Source organism: Cydia amplana, chromosome 2, assembly GCF_948474715.1.
Source record: "Cydia amplana chromosome 2, ilCydAmpl1.1, whole genome shotgun sequence".
Lineage (NCBI taxonomy): Eukaryota > Metazoa > Arthropoda > Insecta > Lepidoptera > Tortricidae > Cydia > Cydia amplana.
Genome location: NC_086070.1, coordinates 5,615,470 through 5,641,105, shown reverse-complemented (window position 1 = coordinate 5,641,105; position 25,636 = coordinate 5,615,470). Strand labels below are relative to the sequence as shown.

The 25,636-nt window shown below is 38.0% G+C and overlaps 2 protein-coding genes across 2 annotated transcripts; both read left to right on the top strand.

Moving 5' to 3' along the window:
- The first annotated feature begins 3,253 nt into the window (after positions 1 to 3,253).
- On the top strand, positions 3,254 to 9,829 carry LOC134662034 (trypsin-1-like). Its single transcript, XM_063518295.1, has 7 exons — positions 3,254 to 3,495; positions 4,054 to 4,168; positions 4,844 to 5,000; positions 7,455 to 7,660; positions 8,186 to 8,391; positions 9,123 to 9,192; positions 9,694 to 9,829. Exons 1-7 carry the CDS (start codon positions 3,442 to 3,444, stop codon positions 9,813 to 9,815), a joined length of 930 nt encoding a protein of 309 aa, XP_063374365.1. The 5' UTR covers positions 3,254 to 3,441; the 3' UTR covers positions 9,816 to 9,829.
- Positions 9,830 to 23,951: 14,122 nt separating this feature from the next.
- On the top strand, positions 23,952 to 24,759 carry LOC134662041 (15-hydroxyprostaglandin dehydrogenase [NAD(+)]-like). The gene has a single exon (XM_063518307.1). It carries the CDS (start codon positions 23,995 to 23,997, stop codon positions 24,742 to 24,744), a length of 750 nt encoding a protein of 249 aa, XP_063374377.1. The 5' UTR covers positions 23,952 to 23,994; the 3' UTR covers positions 24,745 to 24,759.
- The last annotated feature ends 877 nt before the right edge of the window (positions 24,760 to 25,636 follow it).

The following is a 25,636-nucleotide window of genomic DNA, read 5'->3' as shown; positions in this document are numbered from 1 at the left end:
GGGCCAAACAGAGATAGGTAAGTACCTATTTAGTACCTACGCTAAACTTCACAAAGAGAGAAAAATGATCGAATTAATTTCATCATTATGTATACCCAGGGCCGGATTAACCCTAAGGCAGAGTAGGCAACTGCCTATGGGCCCCGCCTCGGCTAGGGGGCCCCGCCTTGGCTAGGGGGCCCCGGCGGCCCCGCGCGCGCCAAAAAAAATATTTGTTTCATATTGGCCAAACTTAAAAAATAAATAAAAAATGGTACCTAGTTATACCTAATGTCCAACATCAGTTTCTCAGACACTCAATCATTAGATGATTAATGTTAACTATGTTATTTTATAGCTTTTAAAGTTTGTAATGTCGAGCTCGAAATTCAGACTCCTGAGGGCCTAAAACCTCATCAATGGAACGTGGCCCTCCGAGTAACTCTTGTAGATATGGCACATATTATTGTTGAGTAACATTTGACGATTAGTTCGTGTCAGAGCGCTGCTTTCTTACAACTCGACGTTCGGTCTCGCTTTTTAATACAATGGACATTGATTGGCTCTGGCGTCTGTGCTCTAGCTGAGCTTATCCTGAAGCACGGTTTTGACCTCGCATGAAAGCTCGCCTCACTGGTGAACTTCGGATTTTTAGGCCCGGCACGGCCTTTTTAACACGCTTTCACAAATTTTACATAAAAAATTTCGCGCTCGCTGCGCTCGCGTTTTTTGCTGGTTGACCCTGTACCTACATGGTAATTTAACTGATCAATAAATAGTGATTTAAACCTCATAGAAAATCTTTATTATTACGTTAATTTTAATGATGTGGCTCAGCGTATGGTCTTATGATCAGACAATCACTGTTCAGCCTCGCAATAGTACATTATACACCTAGGGAGGTGAATTCGTAAATGCTCCAGATCGCAAGTGTTTGTGGCCCGAACCGAAGGTGAGGGTCATAAATATGCGATCTGGGGCTTTACGAATTACCGCCCGTGGTTTGTGTAAAGTTTTACGTCTTGCCTTGGCCAGGAAGAGAAATTTTCTTCTCCTGTAGCGTACGGGTGACGTAAAATATTTAACTACCTATTGAGAAAAACAGGGCTCTCCCCACACTTGACGCAAAAAGGAATCGGCAAAAACTGATAGAAAAGCCTTATATCCACGCAATAAGAGCGGTAAAGACATCGCTCGGCATGTTAGGATCGGCTCAACCGACATCGGAAGGTTGAAATTAAAACCGCAAACTTACTTTCCTGTACTGAATAACTGAACATTATGTATGCAGAATTTACTGTAAGGGGGCCCCGAGCATTGCACTGCCTAGGGGCCCCGACATGCTTAATCCGGCCCTGTGTATACCGGTCTATTTAAGAACTCTTGTTAGTGGAGTAACCGCCACTGGTCCATGACATATTTTTTCCGTGTACCCTTCTGTGTTGTTATTGTTTGTCAGACCTTAGGTAAATTTAGAGTTAATTTCCCGTTCCGTTTTTGCCGTTTTCATCCCGTTTTTGTTATTTGAGTCTCAAGTACTGAAAAAATTAACTTTAGATTCGTCACGCAGACAGACAGGAAACAGTGAGTGACAGGAAAGATGCGAACGTGTCCGAACACCTTTTAGAAAAAGGTCACTTCTGTGGACAATACAATAAAAATCAACGACTCTACTATATATATGAAATTGCATGTTATGTTAAACAAAATAAAAATCTGTTCCAAAGCTTTAATAGTGTACGTCAACAAGGAAAGATTAGCAATACCATCTTATTCAACACGGCATTATTATCAAAAAGTGTTTTTGGAATGGCATCAAGAATTTTTTATATTTTACCAAATAGCATTTTAAATGAAGACAACATAATACTCTTTAAGAGACGTCTGTTTGCATTTTTATCAAACAAAGCGTATTACTCCATTGACGAATATAAAAGATACAATAATATAATTTAATTTAATGCAATAATTATTTAATGTTTAGAATAAGGTCAGATTTATGCATGCAGTTCATTGTTAAACTTCCCAAGCAATTAAATTTGTATACCTAATGCTGGTAAGACATAGTGATACTAAGTAATTAATTGTAACACCTATGTACCCATGTTTAACAAATAAAAATATTGATTGATTGATTGATTGATTGATTGACTCTGATACATAGATATCCCGTTTTTCTGATTGGAGTCTCAAGTAGGTAGGTACTGAACAAAAGTATCCCGCCTGTAAAGGTGCCGGGTAAAGATTTGCTTGAAAATAAAATGTGTAATAACCCATGAATGCATTAAGTAGACAGTCAAAATAACGTTCGATAAAAATATACCTATCACGTTATCTTTTAATATTTTTTTCAGCAAGGAAATTGGGGCATACGAAACGCTGCATGGGACTGTTGTATGATGCTAAAATCGTCCCCTGCTGTCCCTTTTCTGTTTTATTTGGTTAACGAACAATTGTAGCGAGATGGCATCATTAATGTAACTCACCAATAGTCTAATTACTATTCTCTCAACTCTCGGTCATGTGAGTGACAAAAATGCAGAAATTGCATAGATTACGCGCGGCACGTTGGAAAGTGGCACTTTCCATCGTAACCGGTCGCCCAAAGGACGCACACTTTGTCTTGTCTACTGTTGATGTACCTATTGAAACATTTGTAACGTACGCTTGTTAGCCTAGTCAAAAATAGTGCGTAAAACCATAACGACCCTGTTAGAAAGCCACCTCTATGTAGGTCTTTATACATAGTTAGAAATTAAGGGATGGTTGACCGTAACGTCCGTAAATATTAATATCTGGGAGACCGAGCAGCTTTGTTCGGAAAACATATTAATATAAAAACTCTAAAATGCGCGTTTTCCCAGAGATAAGATCTGGATATAGCTAGATCGATTTTTCGCCCCCGAAAACCCGCATAAGTATAGCATTTCATCGAAATCATTAGAGCCGTTTCCGAAATCCCCGAAATATATAAATATAGGTACATACAAGAATTGCTGGTTTAAAGGTATAACATTAGTTCCACTAAATTAATACAGTTTAACCGTATTTCACATTCGACTTTGTATGTATTTTATAAAAATGCTACGTACTCATAAGAGTCGTAAGTGCAGTTTGTAATTCATAAAAAAAAAAGTTTTCCATGAGTAGGTAGGTAACTAAAGATGTTGTAGGTACATTGTAGGTAATATGAAGTCCAAAATTAATAGGTTAAATATCATCCAATCATTGGATTGGCTTCATAATAAATAACATGATACTGATTGTTTATTTATCTCGCAAAGACAAAAATTAGTGGGGCTGTTTACACTGCCGTACCCAAATCGCGTTGGATGCGCCGCTCAGTGTCCGTCGACGGGCGACAGCACCAAGTTCAAGAACAGAGGCGCCCGCAGAGCGCGAATATTTTATTTCAAACTTGATTTTTCTTTTTCTTTCGATTCTTTTGTTTCAAGTGCCAACATGTGGAAGTATATTTTCCTTTTAGTGTGTGCTGCCGCTTTCACTTATTCTGAGGTGAGGATGTTTTGAATTTATGTAAATTTATGGATGCTTTTGTCCGTTTCTGGGTTCTTTTTGTTTGCCTTAAAATTGTTTGAATTTTCGTTCATCCAAAAACAACAATTTAACGCAGTGTAGGTATTTTTAAGTAGGTATTCACAAAAAATATAACATTGAGCAAACACATCGTTTAGGCGAGCAAAAAGAACCCAGAATGATTAGGTATAAGTATAATATTAAGTACCTAGTTTATAAAAAAAAAACATCACACCAATGGGAGCACAACTCAGTTATAAAATATTAAGTACAAATCGAGTCCAAATTAATGTTTGAATATGTACCAATCTAAATCATTCACTTGGAAGTCCAGCCAGCGTAAGGAAACTTAAAAAAAATTACATGTACATTAAATTACTTTGCCACTTTATTTACTATCTGTTTTTCAAGAACAAATAGAGCTTTTCCGAGCGAGTGAGTGAAAATATCATAATAATTATATGATCGAGTTTGCTTTGGATAGTTGATAAATAGAGCCAATAATAATCATTAACTTTAATCAACAATTGAACACAGAATGAAGTGTCGCGCGATGGTCGAGGAGTGTTCACGAAAAACTTCTTTGGCGGAGTGTGGGGCAACCGTCCACCCCTCATGGAGGTCAACCAGCCTAGAGCCATCTGCACTTGCAGTAAGTTTCCTATTTTAGTTACCTATATATAAAAGTGTGGTGTGAAACTCTTACCTTGTTCACGTTGAAACTGAACCAGCAAAAAGTCATCTGAACCTACAGTAAGTAAGTCTCCTTATTATGTTTCAAGTCTGGTTGAGGGGTGTTAACGAAGAATTTTGAAGGTATGTGGAATAGCCGTCCATTACCCATAAAGATCAACCAGAGCTAAGTATGTACTTGAAGTAAGTCTTCATCGTAATAACACAGTATAACTCTTCTATCCGCAATTTGGATATTTCTATTAGTGGGATTGCCTTTGATGATGGTGCTCATACTTTATGCGTAAAAACCTAAAAATAGTCGAACAAAGGTGTAGGAAGGGTTCAGACGAGTGAAGAGATAACCCTTATGCCAGGATCGCACGTACCGAGTAGAGTGGTGAGATAGTAAAACGAAGTATGAAATTTTTACTCGGCCGAGTAACAATTTCATACTTCGTTTTACTGTCTCGCCACTCTACTCGGTACATGCGATCCTGGCATTAGCGATATACTTATTCCTCGTGCTTACTTTTAAAGTAAGTTTATATTCAGCTGAAGGTGTTGATGATGTCTTTCATACGCTCAATATGTAGACCTATTTGATAATATGTTTCAAACATTATGTTGTTCAGTTTTACTGTTCTTACTTCAGAATGTGGAGAACGGAATGAGGCAGGCCGCATCGTGGGCGGCAGGGAAGCTGGCGAGTTTCCCTGGATGGCCAAGCTCACGTACATCAAGAGGTTCTACTGCGGGGGCATGCTCATCAATGACCGTTACGTGCTCACCGCTGCTCATTGCGTTAAGGGGTAAGGTGTTTCTTTCTGTAATCGTAAAGGGTAAGCTGGGATGTCATGGTCTACAATCCGTAGGAAGTACAGCGTCTACATGCTAAGATAGATAAACGTAAAAGTTGTATTCAGACATTCAATAAAAACTCAATTCACCGTATTCCCGTCGCCGTTTTAAATAGGGGTTCAGGGTTCTTTACAAGTATTCCAAAAAGATATACTTATCTCTCAACTATTAGTGTAACCGGTAACTGCAATTGTATTTTGTTCGGTATCATTAAGCACAAAACAGCCTGGAGATTGTTTTATTCAGTAACAAGCATTACATAAAAAGCTTGCCAATAAGTTCGATCTTCGTTTCGCCTTCGCATAAAATAAAATCATTCCTCATTTAGGTATAATTACTCAGATCATTCACGGTAAAAATGCACGGTTAATATTCAATTACACTGGACGTGTTGCTAAGAGTTAAAATGCATCTTCTCTAAGAGGCAGTTAGTGTTTAAAGTCGTGTTTACCTCCCCGGTTTGAATTGCCGCTCAGTTACGAGATATTGCCACCATCTGCTAGCTACTTATTGACATAGCTTCAACAAGGCATTTTACACATCTTATGTAACTCTGCAAGTGACAATGCAACTTGTGTTACAACTCCTATTCCAAACGCTCAGGAATAGCGTGTAATTATCTAAGTACCAATATTGAGTCGAATTAGTCGAAATGTTTGGACAAGTTTCACTTCAGGCAAACACTTTTTTCTTAATTTTTAAAGTTTGAAAACGATTTGCTGAAATACAACTATCTAAGTTCATATCAATACCTATTACAATCTTGAATTAGAAACAAATAGGAACAGTTTCTAAGGCATTACGGAAAATTTTGCTTCTATGAAGTAATTCTTAATGATTTTGGTAATTAAATACGTGTGTTTTTATAACATATGTGATATATTTGATTGTTTATGTAACAAAAGTATTCACCTATCCAATTAGTACAATGCGAATCATCATTAAAATAAAATTCGAATATAACTCAATTACGGAATATTCACATTACTTAGAACTTTATTTGGGTTAACGAGACATTAACGACTGGCTCGTATCTTTTTTATTAAGGAATAAATCGGAGGGATTTTCCCCTTATATTAATTAGTATGCAAATTGCATTAAACTCACGTAGACGGTCGCAAAAAAAATATTACTTATAATTATAAGTTGTTTTTAGAAAGAAGTAGGCACCTAAACGGTTAATTGTATGGCTTGGCTGGTCCATGGCTTTTAACAGAAGTGACAAAAATGGATTGTAATGTTTTAAAGGCTTGTATCATATTACTGACATAAATTATAATCCTATATCCAAAGTCCGATAACCCGAGGGCGAAACGAGTCCACAATAAATTGGTTGGATCCAAATTTGTGAATTCCTCTCAGTACCTATAGCTCAGGACATTCACCTTAAACCGGCCTGGAGGCGCCAGCGGCAAAGGTTCAACATACCCGAAATGTGGTCGATATGTATTGTTGACACTAAGTTTGGCAATAATATATTCTGCCTTATACGTAATTATTGTCTCTTCAAGTAAGATTTTACAATAAACCAGAACACAAATAATTATAATTATGAAAAACTTGGGGGCAAAACATAAACATACGCAAACTCTAGGACTTTGGCCTTCTCTTTTCTAATAGCAGACCAAATGGGTCTGCAAAACAAACTGGATATAGAAGACTACAAGTACCTAGTGTTTAGTGCCTAACGTTATTTTCAAACAAAACGCACCTTTTTCACGTTTCGGTGTCGGATGTAAATGTAACATAATAAATAATTCATTATTGTCAGCCGACAGCGATAAATTCTGTTCTAAACATTACATAATATAGTACCTACCAACGTATATAATTCAGATTTTTTCATCTAAGTAATAAGATATATTGGTAGTTTGGACTATTATTTATCGTATATTATAGATATTACACTAGCGTTAAAAAATCAGCGGTGTCCAAGTTCATCGTAAAGACGTGTAAATAACGACGACAGATACGTGCTCGTACAGTAAGTGAAAGCGTAGGTAAATAATGAGACATTATAGTATTCATGTCCGAAATGCTGTTTACTTTCGCTGAATGGACGAAACCTACCTCCTATTTAGCTCCTGGTCAAAATTTAGTAAATTTAGAGTACCTAGCACGTCTGTTTCCCTTTGAATTACACAAAAATTAAATGGATTTCAAAGGGACGTTTTACCCTTTGTATAGGATTATAGTTAGTACGTTATCTTTGCGAAATTAACTCGTAGTGCCAATTGAGTACCGGACCTGTCTTTTAATTAGATGGGCATTAATCCAATAACCATTAACCAAGACAACATTTGATACTGTTGAATCATGGAATGTGTAGGCCCGAAAACCTAGAAAACGAACCCCTTGCTATTTAACTTTTTTAAAGGAACTAATACCGTGCATTCTAATTTCAGCTTCATGTGGTTCATGATAAAGGTGACATTTGGTGAGCACGACCGCTGCAACGCTACGACGCGGCCTGAGACTCGCTTCGTGCTGCGCGCCATCGTGAACAAGTTCAGCCTCACCAACTTCGACAACGACATCGCCCTGCTGCGGCTCAACGAGCGTGTTCCTCTGTCGGAAGCCATCAAGCCTATCTGCTTGCCTACTAACGATAGTAAGTGCCAATTTAATAGACAAATTTACTCTGGCTGTTAATGTGACTTTTTCGAATTCACTTGTAGGTACAAACCGCTTAGAAATGTCTGAATCTTTTTTTAAACTCGGAAAAATACTTATACTCAAAATCACTAAACTTACTAGGTACCAAGACGCTAAGGGCTGAGACACATTTTGAGACTTTTTTACCTTGTAGGGTTATAAGTACCTACACTCATAGCTTATGATATTAATGAGATTAGTTAGACCTCATAAGATGTCGACAAGGCCCAAGGGACTTTATTGTTATAATGACAAAGACTTTGCAAATATGCCGTGTCAGATCTCAGCTGATTTTTAGATTTTACTCGTAGGTTAGATTTTTTCTGGAATTAAAAATTGGCTTAAAACTAAAACTACGCAACTAAATACCAGGAGCATGTCGCATCTCCTAGTTCAAATCATCTGCGTCATTTGTGGCTTAATCCACTGTTCGATCAAGTACTGTCAAGTATATCATCTAAATATGTATTTTTGTGAACAGAGGAGCTCTACGTCGGAGTGAAAGCCGTCGCCACCGGCTGGGGTACCCTGACGGAGGAAGGCAAGGTGTCGTGTACCCTGCAGGAGGTGGAGTTACCCGTGATAAGCAACCAGGACTGCCGCAAGACCAAGTACACCGCGTCTATGATCACCGATAACATGCTGTGTGCCGGGTACCCGGCTACTGGACAGAAGGATTCTTGCCAGGTTAATATTCATATACATACATATATTCACGCCTATTTCTCGGAGAGGTAGGTAGAGACCACGGATTTCCATTTGCTACTATCCTGACATACCTCTTTCGCTTCCGTTACTTTCATAACATTCCTCATACACGCTCGCCGGTTTAGGGTGCTTTTGACCTGGCCTTTCTTCAGGATTTCGCCGATCTGATCAGAGAAAGTCCGCCGAGGTCTGCCCCTTTCAACTCCCTCTTCTACTTCTCCCTTACACACTCTCTTTGTTAACCTTCTTCCACTCATTCAAACTTAATATTTAAACTTTTGTAATAATTATTTTCGCCATCCCAATTTGTAAACTTGATTCGATCAAAAAATTACGCATCAAATGACATTTTAACAACATAAAGCCAGTACAAGAAGTGCTTACGAGTAGGTATCTTATTTATTAGTGGTAATGGTAAGTAGGTATTAAGTATCTATACACTTTACCTACATATTTTTTTTATATTCTCAGAATTAAGAAGTGTCCCAATGCACCTTAATTAAAACATAGGTAATAAATATTGTGGTAGGTTATTTTCGTTTTTCCTCAACCCATAAATTAGGAAACATTTAAGCTTATATCAAAAGGCCGATAAAAATATATATCAAAACACGTAAATCCAGTTTTAAAATACCTACATTATACTCGCTGTTTGGATGTAATTAAAAAGAAAGTTTTAGGTATTAAAAGCACTTTCGCCCATTTTTCAGGGTGACAGCGGTGGACCACTTATCACGGAGAAGACGACCGCGTTGCAAGAGAAACGCTACGAGTTGATTGGTAAATATTTATATTTCAGTCTCCTTTTGACAAATATTTAGTTACCTACCTATCCTCATTCAACTTAAAGAGTTAGTACTGGAAAACTCAGAATGCACGTCATTGGTCAGAGATAAGAGTGCGCGCGATTATAGTTACGCGCAATATGACGTTGGAGACAGAGGATGTAACTAGTCCCTACGGAACTTTGACGTCGACTTCAGGGTGATTTTTTTAATGGGGTACACTGAGGACAGCTGTTTCGTTACATTTAAGGTTTGCAACCGGTAAATACCTATTTAGTATTAGAAATACCGGTTGTACCGGTTACGGTTTACATTCCCTAGTAACATTTCTCTTTTATCTTTCTCTACTAATAAAACCAGGGTATTTTCTTGTCACTCAGAAAATTGCGCCCTTGGAGCTTATAGTAACAAATTCTATATTGCATTAAATAAACCTATGTTTGAAAATATTGCCTTAGAAAAAAATCTTGCAACACAGAATCTGATTGAATTCCAGGTGTGGTGTCATGGGGCAACGGTTGCGCGCGCGCGGGTTACCCGGGCGTGTACACGCGTGTCACCAACTATCTTGGATGGATTCGCGAAAACACGAAGGACGCGTGCTACTGCTCCGATTAGTCATAAATCCAAAACCTAACACGAGAGCCACTAAAAAAAAACATCGAACTAATTTATTACCTGACTGGTAGCATCATTCGCCGTATATTTTTGAAAAATAATAGTACGGTACGGTAGTACGGTAGGTATACCGTGAGAGTGGAATAAAATTCATTCGGAGTATTTTATTCGTGCCCGATTCATGAGTGTGTGAGCTCTAGGTCATCCGCGCAAAGAAAACCAGGGGCCCGTTTTTGGAACAATAGAAAACATGCCATATAAAAATTTGTTCTAGAAATAAGGCCTGGGGCCGTTACGCGACTTTTTATTATTTGAAAGATAACATGAATGGTGATTATTCATCAAAAGCGTCTGAAATTATTATTGGTTGATGCAATACAGGATTATTAATACAGGATAATTATATTGATATTTAATTTGATGCCAGTTCCATGTTAACCGAACCGATTTAAATTAAACTTACCTGCATTGATTTAAGTACTGTAACAGTTACGTACTGAACGTAACTATTACAGTACTTATTTCTACTGTTTTTCCTAATTGCCTTAAGTGCACCGGATTATTTGGACATTGAGTACCTAAATACCTCGGTACTTGTGTAGTAGATTTCGGCCAATTCGAGTTTTATTTGAAGAAATGTCACTTTTGACACTTACATATCAGTAACTAAAACTCGAATTGGCCCGTTCGTCTCAGTAAAGGTGACATTTTGGTATAGATTGTCGATTTGTAATAGGCCCTGACGGCTATTCCTTTGTCTATTATTAAGTAAAACCGCACGTGCTACTTATACCTGCAAAAAAGGGTCTTAATTTTATTATTCTAATTGGCACCTGAGCGCGGGCTAGTCCAACGCTAAAAAAGCGGCCAAGTGCGAGTCGGACTCGCCCATGAAGGGTTCCGTATTTAGGCGATTTATGACGTATAAAAAAAAATACTACTTACTAGATCTCGTTCAAACCAATTTTCGGTGGAAGTTTACATGGTAATGTACATCATATATTTTTTTTAGTTTTATCATTCTCTTATTTTAGAAGTTACAGGGGGGGGGGGGGACACACATTTTACCACTTTGGAAATGTCTCTCGCGCAAACTATTCAGTTTAGAAAAAAATGATATTAGAAACCTCAATATCATTTTTGAAGACCTATCCATAGATACCCCACACGTATGGGTTTGATGAAAAAAAAATTTTTTGAGTTTCAGTTCGAAGTATGGGGAACCCCAAAAATTTATTGTTTTTTTTCTATTTTTGTGTGAAAATCTTAATGCGGTTCACAGAATACATCTACTTACCAAGTTTCAACAGTATAGTTCTTATAGTTTCGGGGAAAAGTGGCTGTGACATACGGACGGACAGACAGACGGACAGACAGACAGACATGACGAATCTATAAGGGTTCCGTTTTTTGCCATTTGGCTACGGAACCCTAAAAAAACAGTGTAGGGGTGCTCTCCGATAACGCGCCTTTGTTACGCATCTCGATGACACATTTTAGACTAGTTTTGTAGCGTTCGACTCGCCGGCACTCAGTAACCGTAGTACGTGAGTCAAATGGACCACACACAGCCTAGAAAAATATTTTTCCATTAGTTCATTTTGAACTTTATTGCAATATTCATAGAGTGGTAATTCAATAACCGGTAAAAACGGCCCAACTATTTTTTTAGGCAGGTAGAAGCACTTGCGGTTTCACTTAACAATAGACAAAGGATAAGCCGTTCGGGTCCAGTTCCAAATCGACAAACTATAACTGCAGCTGGCGGGCTAGCACGTGATTGGCACGACAGTATCTCACTTCGAGATAGACTACCAGTCCCTCTTTAATTAATACTCTAAGAAAAAGACCGGTAGTCTATCTCGCGGCGAGATACTGTCGCGCTAAATATGCTACGCCTACTGCATCACTGTTTTGACGTAGGGTTATGTTTAGGCTAGTGTTACCAAACTAGTATAATATTGCTGTAGACTTAGACGAACTCTATATTAGCTATAGGTAGTTAGTTATGTCAACTATTTCATTAACTTTATTTTTACATTATTTTTATTTTTAAATTTATTGTATTTTTCTAATCTAATCTAAATTATGTAACGTGTCTATTGCCTGAATAAAGAAACATTCATTCATTCATTAACGATAGGTACTAAAGGTAATGATTTTTTTTATTGTATATGTAATGGTATCACAAGGTGGTATATTGCCATGATTATTTAATTATAAACGATAAGTTTGAAAAAGACTACTCGTAAGTTAATTTACTTGTCATGACAATAAGAATAATTTATTTTAAAAGTAAAACTAGACATTATAACAATCTTGTTTTATTACCTATGTTAACCATTCCTTTAGGAACTGAATAGAATCTGTTCTATTGTGAAACGTTTCGTAGCAAGCGGTACGCTACAAGCTAGTGCAAATCATTGAGCAAATAAATAACGTTAAACTGTTTAGAGAACAACGGTTTCACGCACTTGAATTTTTAGTCGCTATTGGCGACATGTTTATTTACGGGCCCTTCAACTCAACATGTTTATTTACGGGCCCTTCAACTCAACATGTTTATTTACGGGCCCTTCAACTCAAATTGAAGTTAGTGAAACCGTTGTCGTCTAAACAGTATAAAATATGTCTCACGAAAGTTTAATATAGAAATAATTATGCTACAAATAAAAGTAATTAATTACAACTAACAAAAATAAAATAAACTAATAACTAAACATACTAAACTAAAACTACCTAAAAAGTAAAAACCTACAAATAAAAAATTGGCCCCAAGTCTGTGCCGTCCGGTAGGGTGCCCAGAAGGCTGGCGGCGTTGCCGCGCTGAACGGCAACGCCAATGCGTTGGGCGAGGTATGCTCCAGCCTTCCGGTCACCCGTTGCGTCGATAAGGCGCTTGGCCAACTCCCTATAAATGCTATGCGCGCCTTGACCCCACGGCCCAAGCGTCTCCACCGCAAACGGCTTAAACATGCAGCCGCTGTCTATGGCTGCATATTTGCGCCGCTTGAGATGCTCTGCCGCATCGGCAGCAGCGCCAGCCCTAGAAGAGGTCCCTGGAAGATGGGACGGCGCGAGGGTATCCACGCACGTGGCGTCCCAGACGAGTGGTCGACCCAGCCTCCAGGGAACCAGCGTCATGCCATCTGGTCTCTTCCCGTCGTCACGCGCTAGCCCCGTCGGTTCTAAAACCGACGGCGCTCCGGCAGAGACGAAGGCCCGGCGCAGTATGTTATTAAGACTGGCGTGGCGTGCCATGCGGCCGGCGCTCTGGTGCAAGAGAGGCCGTGAGTGCCAAACTTTGACACGTCGGTGCCGCAGTGGCAACGGTGTGGGGCCACGCATAGAAATAAATAACGTTTTTAAGTCGTCTAAGTATTTTCGAAAAAAAAAAAATATATATATATAGGTATATATTTAACGGACACTTTTGAATTTAAAAATAAAAATGAAAATTCGGTGTCCTAATGATTGCTGTCTATTTTTTTTCTAGATTTCTCGTAAATTATGAAATAATTAATTGTAACTACAATCAGTATCCCTATTGAATTAAGTTCTCATGAAAACATAAATCTGAAAAGTGCGTCCTCCAGCCAGCCTCAACGACAAAAATATTGGTAGGTATAAGGTAAAATAAATTATTTGTATTAAGTCTTGGTATATTTTAGTAAAGAAAATATTTTAATTCATTATTCAAACGTTTATAAGTAAAAGAATACGAAGTAGGTACCCAATGAAGTTTTACTATTATCTATAACTTCGAAATTCACTAAGAGGCGATACTTACAAAATATTTCAATTTGTAAAAAAAACTGGTTGCCTACTGAGCAACATACGAGTAGCTTTGATTAATATACAGAAAAAAACGGGGATTACATTTTTATTGAGAAACGGTCGTCCACTTTCCTCTTAAGCATTTTTTTGTTTGAAAAGTATAAAGACTTTTTCGTTAAGGAATAACAGACCTGCATTGCAATGTGATTAGTCACACGAACACCATACATTGAACTCATTAACATTTTTCCGAAACCTTTACCGAAATCGTAAATCCAAAAATTAACATTTCCTAAAGTATGTTTTTGTTTTCGAATATTAGCTTTTACGAAAGTGTTTAATAAGGTTGGTATTGGCTAGCTAGTGTATCGATTGCAGATCGAGCGGCGATGAGAGTTCATTGATCCGCGAGGTCATTGCCAAATAAACATGTCGTACAGCCTCCCGGGGACCTAAAATGACGCTCACTCGTGAATTAGCAAAATTATAGTTTATCATCGGTTATTACTTTTAAAAAGTTGGGCAGTGGGTTTTATCAGCTTGTAGATATTAACATGTGTCAACTATTAGACATATTGGTAAGCACACCGGTACTAATTTGGGAAATACTTTTCACCATGAGGTCAAGGAAACTGCTTGTCTGAAAATTATAGAGAAGTCGGTCTACGGACGACCGCCACTGGTAGCTTTGTATTAACTTGCTCGTTTCTAGATGCAAACCATGTTACAATCACTTTTTAGGGTTCCGTAGCCAAATGGCAAAAAACGGAACCCTTATAGATTCGTCATGTCTGTCTGTCTGTCCGTCTGTATGTCCGTCCGTATGTCACAGCCACTTTTCTCCGAAACTATAAGAACTATACTGTTGAAACTTGGTAAGTAGATGTACTCTGTGAACCGCATTAAGATTTTCACACAAAAATAGAAAAAAAACAATAAATTTTTGGGGTTCCCCATACTTCGAACTGAAACTCAAAAATTTTTTTTTCATCAAACCCATACGTGTGGGGTATCTATGGATAGGTCTTCAAAAATGATATTGAGGTTTCTAATATCATTTTTTTCTAAACTGAATAGTTTGCGCGAGAGACACTTCCAAAGTTGTAAAATGTGTGTCCCCCCCCCTGTAACTTCTAAAATAAGACAATGATAAAACTAAAAAAAATATATGATGTACATTACCATGTAAACTTCCACCGAAAATTGGTTTGAACGAGATCTAGTAAGTAGTTTTTTTTTATACGTCATAAATCGCCTAAATACGGAACCCTTCATGGGCGAGTCCGACTCGCACTTGGCCGCTTTTTTGGTATATGCAATTGGGAAACATATGTAAGATAGGTACATACACATATGAATTGTTACGAGTATAATACCTTATATCAAGGTGAACTGACGACGGAAACGGATATGGTCAAGAACAACGAGAGGCTTCACCTGTTTAGCACAGGATTAAGAAGTAAGGAACACAGTCTCAATCTCGATTAATATGGCTACGCCATGACTAGGACCGTCAGAAATTTACAAATGAATGTTTGTTTGTAACAGAAACTTGAGAAAAAAGATGTTTCCGATCAACTTTTGTTTTATCCAACTCGAAGGTAACTAACAGATGATTCAAGGCCAGTTTCATCACACAGTTTTAGATGACTAAATGTTCCTAGAATTATAATGATTGAGCTAATTGTTAAAGTTCAGTCGTCGCACGAACGTCTTACGGTGTGCGCGTGATTGGCTCGCGCCGAGTTCGATTTCATGATGTCGCCGGCAACAGTGAAATGTGCAATGTGTAATATTGTGATATGTGAAGTTCTAGCTTTCATGCAGAACAAAATTGGAGTGATGGACAATGAGAGCATCATGCGAATATGTAAAACAAACTTTAGGACGGAAGAAATAGACAAGGCAAAGTCGTTACTGTTTGAATCTGTGAAGTCCGGAAAGCGGTACATATCGAGGAGAGGCGATGGCAAGGATACCAGAGACCTGGAAGACATGCTAAGACTATTTAGAGACGTTAACCCAGAGGAACTGCCGATATTTGTAGCCAAGGACCTTCATCGACTTCCTCCAGTGACCTGGGATTTTATAGACGTAACTAGACTTCTAAAAGATTTGTCGTTACTACGAGCTGAAGTAAATTCCATTAAGGACAACTATGCCACTAAGGAAGAGGTGGAATTACTTCAAAATAAACATAATTCTTTTTTCAATGGCAATCTGAATGTAAACAGAGTGCGCGGTGCTTGTTTAGACAGCGGTCCATACGGGTTGTCGTACAATTGCAGCGTGACGTCACTGGTCGAACAAGATGAGGGTAACGACCGGCGGGCGAGCGCAGATAGCGAACCTGCTCAGATACACGGGTCACCACATGCAACTATCTCACCTGCACCTGCGCCTGATAACGGAACGTCGAACTCGTATCTGACGTTAACTAGTGACTCGGCGATTGAGCAGCTGTCTATGCATACTCAGCTGGGACCGCTGCAATCTGATAATAATGACAAGATACTTAGTGTGGCTCCACCAGATTTGTATGACAATAACATACAGCCGGGGACTAGCACAACTAATGCTACATTTGCGGATATAGCTAGAAAAATAAACCCCGCGAAGAAATTATCTCGTCCGAGTGAGGAATTTGTTAAAACTCAGCGTTATCGCCTTAGAAATATGTTTATGACTAGTAAAGGCAAGGCCGCGCCGCCAACCAACACTAAGTTTAAAGCGGCAGAGTCTAAAGTGCCGTTGTATATATCTTATGTGCACAAAGACGCCTCGGAGGCTGACATACGTGATTATATATTTGAAAAAACGATGGAAAGGGTTACTTTGTGGAAGATAAACAGTGCAAAGGAACGGGACTACAATACCTACAAAGTATTAGTAGCAAAGCAGAAGTTAGATATATACTTAGATGGTAGTTTCTGGCCCGATGGAATTTCTTTTAGGCGCTACGTGAAGTTTGCAGAGCTCGAGAAAGAAAGAAAGAAATAAATAGATAATTTAGATAACGTAAATTGCAAAATGCTAACTAAACTTATTACCTACAACTGCAAGTCATTGAAACGTTCGATCGACGGGGTGCGACAAGTTTGTGGAAAGGCTGATCTTTTGGCCCTACAAGAGACGTGGCTACTTTCTTTTGAAAATCCTATCCTAGAGACAGTTAGCAATGAGTTCGGTTACACGGCGAAGTCGGCCGTGGACTTATCGGAGGGTCCGCTGGTTGGTAGGCCACACGGAGGAGTAGCTTTATTGTGGCGGAAAAGCGCTTTCCACTCGGTTACCGTTGTTCAATGTAACAGTGCGCGTATCGTAGGTATTAAGGTAAAGGTGCGTGATAGTGACAGTGCGATTCTACTGTTTAGTGTTTACATGCCCACGGATTGTTTGGATAATCTCGATGACTTTACGGTATGTCTTAGTGAACTAAATGCAATAATAAACGATAATAGTGATGTCCAAGCAGCTTTTATGTTGGGGGATTTTAATGCACACCCGAATCAATTGTTTTATAAGGAAATGTTAAAGTTCTGTGACGATCTTGATTGGCATTGTACCGATATTGACAAACTAGGCCTCAGTTCTGATAATTTCACTTTTATAAGCGAAGCCCACGGGTGTAAGAGGTGGCTAGACCACTGTCTGACGACAAAGGCTGCTTATGACACTGTTCGAGATGTAAGAGTTATATATGACGTGTTTTGGTCCGACCATTATCCTCTTGTACTTGAGTGTGACCTGAATCAGCTGACACATACGTCTACGAGCCCTATTTATAAAAACTTGGTGAGTCAAAACGTAGTTTGGGGCAACCGTAAGCCAGAGCAGGTCAGGGCATACTCAAGGTTGTGTCATGAAAGGTTTAGTGAATTTGATTTTCCTCACGAGTTACGTGCATGTTGTGACTATATGTGTACAAATAAAGAGCATAGGCAACATTTGGATGCTATGTATAATAAAATCATAGGAATATTGACTGAGGCATCTATAAGTACTGGAAAGCGCGTTGTACGACGGAAGGGCGGCTATGTACTTGGTTGGAGCAAGCACGTCGCGGAGGCGCACAGAGAGGCCAGGGTTAAATTTCAATATTGGTCTGACGTAGGTAGACCTTCTTCCGGTCCACTTTATCAGGAAATGTACGAAAGCAGAAAAGTTTTCAAATCGAGGTTAAAATGGTGCCAGATTAATGAAGACCAAATTAAAATGGACAAATTGGCTAGAGCACATTCCTCAAAAAGATTTAGGGATTTTTGGAAGAAAACCAATAGTTTGAATAGTAAACCTGGCCTCCCTATTAACGTTAATGGAATTACGGATCGAAAAATGATAGCGGAATCCTTTAAAAAACATTTTACAGTTGACCCACTGCTTGTTCCTTCCAATGTCACATTAACTATGCGGAACTCTGGTGTCGGTGCTGGGTCCGGCAGGGCGGGGTGTTATACGAGGTATACGGCTTCTGAAGTAGATAAAGTCATACGTAAGATGCATAAAGGCAAATCGCCCGGTCATGACGGACTTAGCATCGAACACCTGAAGTTTGCTGGTATACACTTACCACGTGTGCTTTCCATGTTCTATAACCTGTGTATGGGACACTCCTACTTACCTGAGCCTTTTATGCGAACCTTAGTTGTACCTATTATTAAGGACAGAACAGGAGACGTATCAGATGTTTCAAATTATAGGCCGATTTCTTTAGCTACAGTTCTGGCAAAGGTACTGGACAGTTTACTGGACGCACGCCTCGAGATGCACCTCAAACTTCATGATGCACAGTTTGGATTCAGAGCTGGTGAATCAACGGAAAGCGCAATATTATGTCTAAAACACACGGTTGCGCAATACACCGAGCGCAAAACACCCGTATACGCTTGCTTTTTAGACCTTTCCAAAGCTTTTGATCGTGTTGTATACGAGTTGCTATGGAAGAAGCTGGTGGAGGCGGGTGTGCCCGAGGAGTGCGTTAGGTTGTTCCAGTATTGGTATGGAAACCAAGTAAACCAGGTTAAATGGTCGGACGTGCTATCTAGCGAGTACAAGTTACAATGTGGTGTAAGACAAGGCGGACTAACGTCACCTAAATTATTTAACTTGTACGTGAACGATCTGATCGTTGAGCTCAGCAGCATGCATGCCGGATGCCACATTAACGGTACCTGTGTTAATAATCTTAGTTATGCTGATGATATGGTGCTGCTGAGCCCTTCGGTCGGAGCGTTGCGTGAGCTAGTCCGTACGTGTGAAAACTATGCTCAAGCGCATGGCTTACAGTACAACTGTAAGAAGAGTGAGGTAATGGTTTTTAAAACGGAAAGAAATTTTCAGCCTTCCAATATTCCTCCGGTTGTACTGAATGGTTCTGAGCTGAGCATAGTTAAGCAGTTTAAATATCTAGGGCACATCATCACTGAGACTTTGTCTGATGTCCCTGACATTGAGAGAGAGCGCAGGGCGTTGGCTGTGAGAAGCAACATGCTGGCCCGTAGGTTTGCCCGTAGCACTCAGGAAGTTAAAATAACTCTTTTTAAAGCCTTTTGTCAGATCTTCTACACGGGTAGCCTATGGACTAGATACACGCGGCGAGCATACGACGCCCTGCGTGTCCTCTATAACAATGCTTTTAGAATGCTGATGGGACTGCCCCGCAGATGCAGCGCCTCAGGTATGTTCGTAGGCGCGCGCGTTGATGGTTTTCACGCCATAATGCGCAAAAAGTACGCGTCGATGCAGAGGCGATTGAGAGATAGTCACAACAGCATTCTAAAAGTCATTGCTGATAGAATGTGTAGCTGTCAAATACAGAAACAGTGGGTAGACAGTCTCAAGGGGTGTGTATCATATGACAAATAGTTTTTAAGATATTATACCTACTGTGATTTTAATCTTTGTTTTATGTTTAAAAAAAAATGAATTTGTTTTATGTTTAAAAAAAAAAATGAATTAGTGTTGATGTGCTTAATTTATTAATTTTAACTGTTTTAATTTTATTTTATTTTATTTATTTTAATTTTTAAATGTGTGATTATTATTGTTTTTGTAATTTTATTTAAATGTATCATGTACTTATGGATCATAGTTATCTGAAATAAATGTATTTTGATTTGATTTTTTTTTTGAAAGCAATCAAACTCACGTGCCCTTAAGTAAAATTATTCCATTATTCTCTCGACATCGAGATACGGTACTTGTTTACAAAAAACCGGTCAAGTGCGAGTCGGACTCGCGTTGCAAGGGTTCCGTACATTACCTACCCAATTTTTAAAAATATATTTTTTTTATGTGGAACATAAATGAAATGTCTTTAAAAAACCCGTAGGAGTCGGATCAAAAACTAATTAATTAAGTTCGACTCACGCTTGACTGCACATTTCTAATAGGTTTTCCTGATATCTATAGATAAAGAACTATTTTGTGTATTTTTCAAAATTTTAAACCCAGTAGTGTCGGAGATATAGGAGGGAATGGTCGGACAGACAGACAGACGCACGAGTGATCCTATAAGGGTTCCGTTTTTTTCTTTTGAGGTATGGAACCCTATAAACATATTGTGATTATAATATATATGTATGTACGAGTAAGTGTATAAAAAAGAGATGCCTCTCTCTGGCCCATTCAAAAGCAACATTTTAAGCTCCGTTAGTGTCCATACCGAGAGATCAAAGAACGACTTAGTACACTTTTAAACCCGGACCACATGATCGCGTGGTACATAAACAATTATTAATAAAAATATTAAAACGGGAGTAAAATGTGGTGTCGTATTACAATATTATTCATAGTTTTGTGTCTAGGAAGTACTCTACCTCAGGTGAGTGTAATTATTACTTAATCTTATTTGTACAATTTATGCAGTTTCTCGTTATAAATAAACATTAGTAATATTAGTTCTTTTTAGGTGTTTTATGTCTAAAATAACTTTGTCAAAACTAAAAAAATAATTATGTTCCTAATAGAGTCTGTAAGGAAAGAAAAGAGACGTGCATGGAATGTATGGGGCCCAATACATTCCACGACTCTTTTCTTTTCTTATGTAACATACAATAAGTAGGTTTAAATGTCTCTCATGTTCCTACTAGTAGTGTTGTATATCTAATATAAGTTTTATCTTCTTCTATTATTATAGTTGTAGGTCCTCGCTTTCAGTACGGGTGGCCTACAAATATAATATTATTATACTTACTTTGTTACCTATATCTTTCATTTTCAAAGTTCAAAGTTCAAAGTTCAAAGTTTTTATTGTATATAAGAATCAGGTTACATTGCAGGTCGAAAATACAATTACACATTCGTTACACTGAGACTTTACCTTTTCAGGTGTACATACATTTGCAACACATATATTTATATATTACCTAAATACTACAATTACTTATCATCAATACAGGTACATGTATTTACTTAATGCATTTGTCTACTAGAGCTAATTTGCAATGATCTGAGTCCTGCCGTTAGGGGTCTGAGTTTGGTGGTTCCAAGCAATTTTTATCTTAATTTTTGAACCCGTTTTTGACCTAAAAATATTGGTAACGGATATTTCACTTGGACATTTTCGACATGATTTTTTGTTTACGAGCCTACTTCATTCATGATTATCAGCTGTCGTATAATTATTAGATATTTAAATTATTGAACTAAGTTAAAAAAATCCAAAAAAATGTGAAGCCTTCTTAAATATTTTCTTCATTAGCTTCCGAATACATACCTATAGGTATTCAAATATGTATCAAGATTGAAATCAATACATATTATAAAAAAGTCCCCTGCCGACGATCTGTCGGTATGTTCGCGATAAACTCAACAACTACTGTACGGATTTTCATGCGGTTTTCACCTATTAATAGAATGATTCTTGAGGAAGGTTTTGGTGTATAATTTGTAAAGGTTTAGTGTAAATTCGTTGCACTACCCGTGCGAAGCCGGGGCGGGTCGCTAGTTAATAATAAGCTACATTACTTGCCAGTTACGTGATTAAGACTGATTATTCTGTAATGCATTAAATGTTTTGTGTTTGCAGGATCAGCCAATAGTTTATGAATCAGACCCCCAATCCGGACCGGAATTCCAACCCGTGACGGAATCGTTATCAGTTTCCGAAGAAGCATATGTAAACGTGCGGGCCCGGCTAGAACACCGTCACCTGCCTCCATGCAGTCAATGCAGTAAGTAATATTATAATATAAATAGTATTTGCATAAAAAATAGTTATGTACTACATACTTAAAAATAAATACTTTTAATGAATCATGGCACAACCAATACAAAAATCAACGTATATAAATAAAATATATTTTTTTCACCTTTTAACCGCCGTAGACTGATATATAAGACATACAATATCGGGCTCATTTCGCCGCTGTCTGATAAATAAGACAAAACTTCGTGTAACTTCGTACCCCCCGGCGACACGAGCACGCTCGATGACGTATTCTATGGCGGTTAAAAGGTTAAGAAAATAGAAGACATCTAAGGGCCGGTACAGACGGACTGCAACTTGTATGGGAAGTGCACGCGGACGTTGCAGTTGGTCTAAGAGAGCCCTCACACTAGCGCCTTTCGAGCGTTGGTATTGTTTGTCTTGTTAGTGTTAGTGCTCGCGCAGCGGCAACGTAGGTACTCGTAACTCGTAACGCAGCGTCGACGCAACATTTGTGCACCATGCTATGCTATGCTATGCTTGAAGTGAGCCAAATGAAACAGGTGCATACACAATACAGGGTGATTCAGGAGACGTGAGCAGGATCAAGCCTACGCATACAGTAAGTAATAAACAACTGTTGCGTACCAGTATTTGTGAGATTAACTTTAATTTATTTTACACTGTTTAAAAAAAGTTTTAATTTATTTACGACATTTATGGTCACCCTCTTTGTTTTATCCATTTTAACAAGTGCCAAATTCAATGTCATCGGAGACTGGTTACTTTTGAAAAATCGTATCTCACTCAAGTGTGACATTTCATTTTCTTCATACTCTATGTGCTGTCATTATGGTTAAAAATGTTTTATCTTTGTGAATTAAATGTTGTAGGGTATTCATGATAGTAGATAATTAAATTTGTCCTTACCAAAAAGTATAACAACAGAAAAAAAGCGTGATTGTTTTACTTAAATATTGTGGTGAACGATTCTACTACATTTACTGATTGTGTAGGCTTAGTCCTGCTCACGTCTCATGAATCACCCTATATACACATGTATATTATGATTTCCACATGGAAATCAGTGGAAATTAAATCACAAAAACGGTTATTGGATTTCATTTCCGATAGTACGGGTGCTGATAAAAAGTTGATGACGCTACAAATACTAGTGTGGTATGTCCCTTACTTAGTAAACAAAACACCTCTTATACATTTATACGAAGGTAGTCTAATTTAAAATAAAAATTGCATTCTACACGCGGACGATGGTCGCTTTCTTATAATTTGGGTGGTGTTGTGGATTTAGCACTAACACAGTCGTCTGTTAGATACCTATAATTTTATTTAAGTTGGAGTAACTCTGATGGTTGTCGTAGGCACAAGACTACAATTAAAACTCTAAAGTTTTAAGCATGTGACAAAGGACAGTGGAATTCAATTTAACGTTTTGACGTTTTAATATGCCTATACATAAGTAAATGCGGTCTTGTATACCAGATACTTGTCAGTCTATTGTACATATTACATTCACATACCGAATTTGTGTAGTCTAAGTTTGATGTATAAATCTATATGGGTAGGTATACTCATACTAAATAGACTAAATAGACTAAATATAAGGTACCTGGATGACATTGACGCAATCGCTGAACAATTGTTCATTAACACAATTTATGACCCGCAACAAAAAGTAAGATAACTTTGACCAGTTTGACTTTAGTAGCGTATTAAAGTAAGAAAAAGAAATCAATTATTAGTTGTTAATGTAATAATTATACATACCATACCATACATCGTTTGACAGTATTAGCTACTGAAAGATTATGACAAATAAACAATAATAGAAGTGACATTCCTTTCGACAATGAATGAATCTATATGAGTTCATAATGTAGCACTCAGTAGAAAATTTAGATAAAATTATGGTTAATCTGTTACGAAAATCGAAATAAAATGAGTTATAGTTGATAGAAAAGTTAAATACATTGGTGACTTATTATTCAAGTTGACACGATTATTCATATAAGTTTTATTGACCTTTTCGAACGAAAATTTCATGCCAGATATGAAGCACATCTTAGAGGTTTAGAATGTGTAGGCAGGATATTCCGTTTATACAAAACAGACATTCTGTTACATATGTTCTCTGACAGGCTTGTTTTGCTCCTGCGATAACGATGTAATAAGATAGTGATTCAGCGATTTGTACCAGTATTTATTTACATCTCATTGTATAAAGACGTGGCAATGTCGAAAGATTTGCAAGGAACTACCGTGGTAGTGACCGGCGGTGCGAGCGGCATTGGGCTCGCCATCGCCGACGCGTTCCTTCAGCACGGCGCCCACCGCGTCATCCTCCTCGACCTCAACGCCCAGCAGGCGGACCAAGCTACCGCAACTCTAAACGCCAAGCACGGAAATAAGGCTACGTTCATTCTATGCGACGTCACTAAAGACTTAGACAAAGTTACGAAGGTAATCTTAGACAAGTACAAAACGGTAGACGTCTTGGTGAACAGTGCTGGTATTGTAAACGAAAGGAACCCGAGGAAGGTGATCGAAATAAACCTAACAGCGGTCATAGAATGGTCATTGAAATACTTGGAAATTATGAGGACTGACCGTGGTGGGAAAGGCGGCACTATCATCAACATATCCTCGATTTATGGGTTTATGGTGGATCCATATTTACCTACATATAAAGCTTCTAAATTTGGCGTCCTTGGTTTTACGAAGAGTAAAGGGCATGACTATAATTTCAAGAAAACTGGCGTGAGAATCTTTGCCATCTGTCCAGGAATTACGTCCACGAATCTTGTCACTGATTACAAAACTTGGGAAATCGAGGAGAATCAAGAGGACTTCGTAGAAATGTTCGATGGGATGCCGTGGCAGGATGCGGTCAGGGTGGGACAGGGGGCTGCAGACGTGTTTCAGAAGGCTGATAGTGGAACAGCGTGGTTGATACAAGGCGAAGAATCCATTTCTCAAGTATAAAGTTGATTTTCGACGTTTATAATGGCAAATATGTACTTTTATACCTGTTATTGATTTTGACATTGAATCGTTACAAAAATAAACATCAAAGAACTTAGTTCATCAACCTCTTTTAATATTTGTATCCCAATGACCTTAAATTATACATTTTAAGATTATTTATGTAATTACCCACGAAATAAAAGTTTTATTTTCCCGATTAGGGTTTTGATTTTATCGAGTAAGTAAATATAATGATTTAAATCACAAATAAGGGTTCGAAACGTCCAGATGTACATACATATTTTAAATTCATTACACGATATAATCCGTTTACATAGATTTATTTCATGAGTACCTAACTATCCACTCACATGATTCCAGCAACTAGAGTTTCAAGATTGCGCACCTCTAAAATGATCGTCGCAACTCGAGTTGCAAAAGGAGTGTATGCGGTTTTTTATTTATTATCTGTGAAGGGCTGCACAGATACGGTATAAACAATTTTTAAAACACAGACTACCAACGTGACAATATTTAAAAAATGTTTCAACCATATAGACACAACCACAGTATTTCTTATCTATTTTACTTTGCAAGTTGTTCAGGAAGTGCGATGTGTAAAAAGTTGCTGCGTGTTTTAAAATGCCTCAAGTATTCAAATTTAGATATTTCTATTAGTAATGTATATTAAACTACTCCGCGTTTATTGGTCTATTAGTTTAAAACTATATTTTAGACCTACTTAATATTGATGACCAAATAATATCACTTCAAAACAATAGTTCTGTAGATTCTTGACGTGTTTCTTATTTGAATGCCCTACATTTCTAAGATTACTAAATATATCTTGAGCAACCAATAGACATTAACTAGTTCGATTATTAAGTTACATTAATAAACCATAGAATGT

Coding starts and splice junctions, on each gene's coding strand:
- LOC134662034 (XM_063518295.1), top strand. CDS start 3,442: ATGTGGAAGTATATTTTCCTTTTAGTGTGTGCTGCCGCTTTCACTTAT. Junction 4,169..4,843: donor TAGAGCCATCTGCACTTGCA/GTAAGTTTCCTA, acceptor TTCTTACTTCAG/AATGTGGAGAACGGAATGAG. Junction 8,392..9,122: donor GACAGAAGGATTCTTGCCAG/GTTAATATTCAT, acceptor CCCATTTTTCAG/GGTGACAGCGGTGGACCACT.
- LOC134662041 (XM_063518307.1), top strand. CDS start 23,995: ATGTCGAAAGATTTGCAAGGAACTACCGTGGTAGTGACCGGCGGTGCG.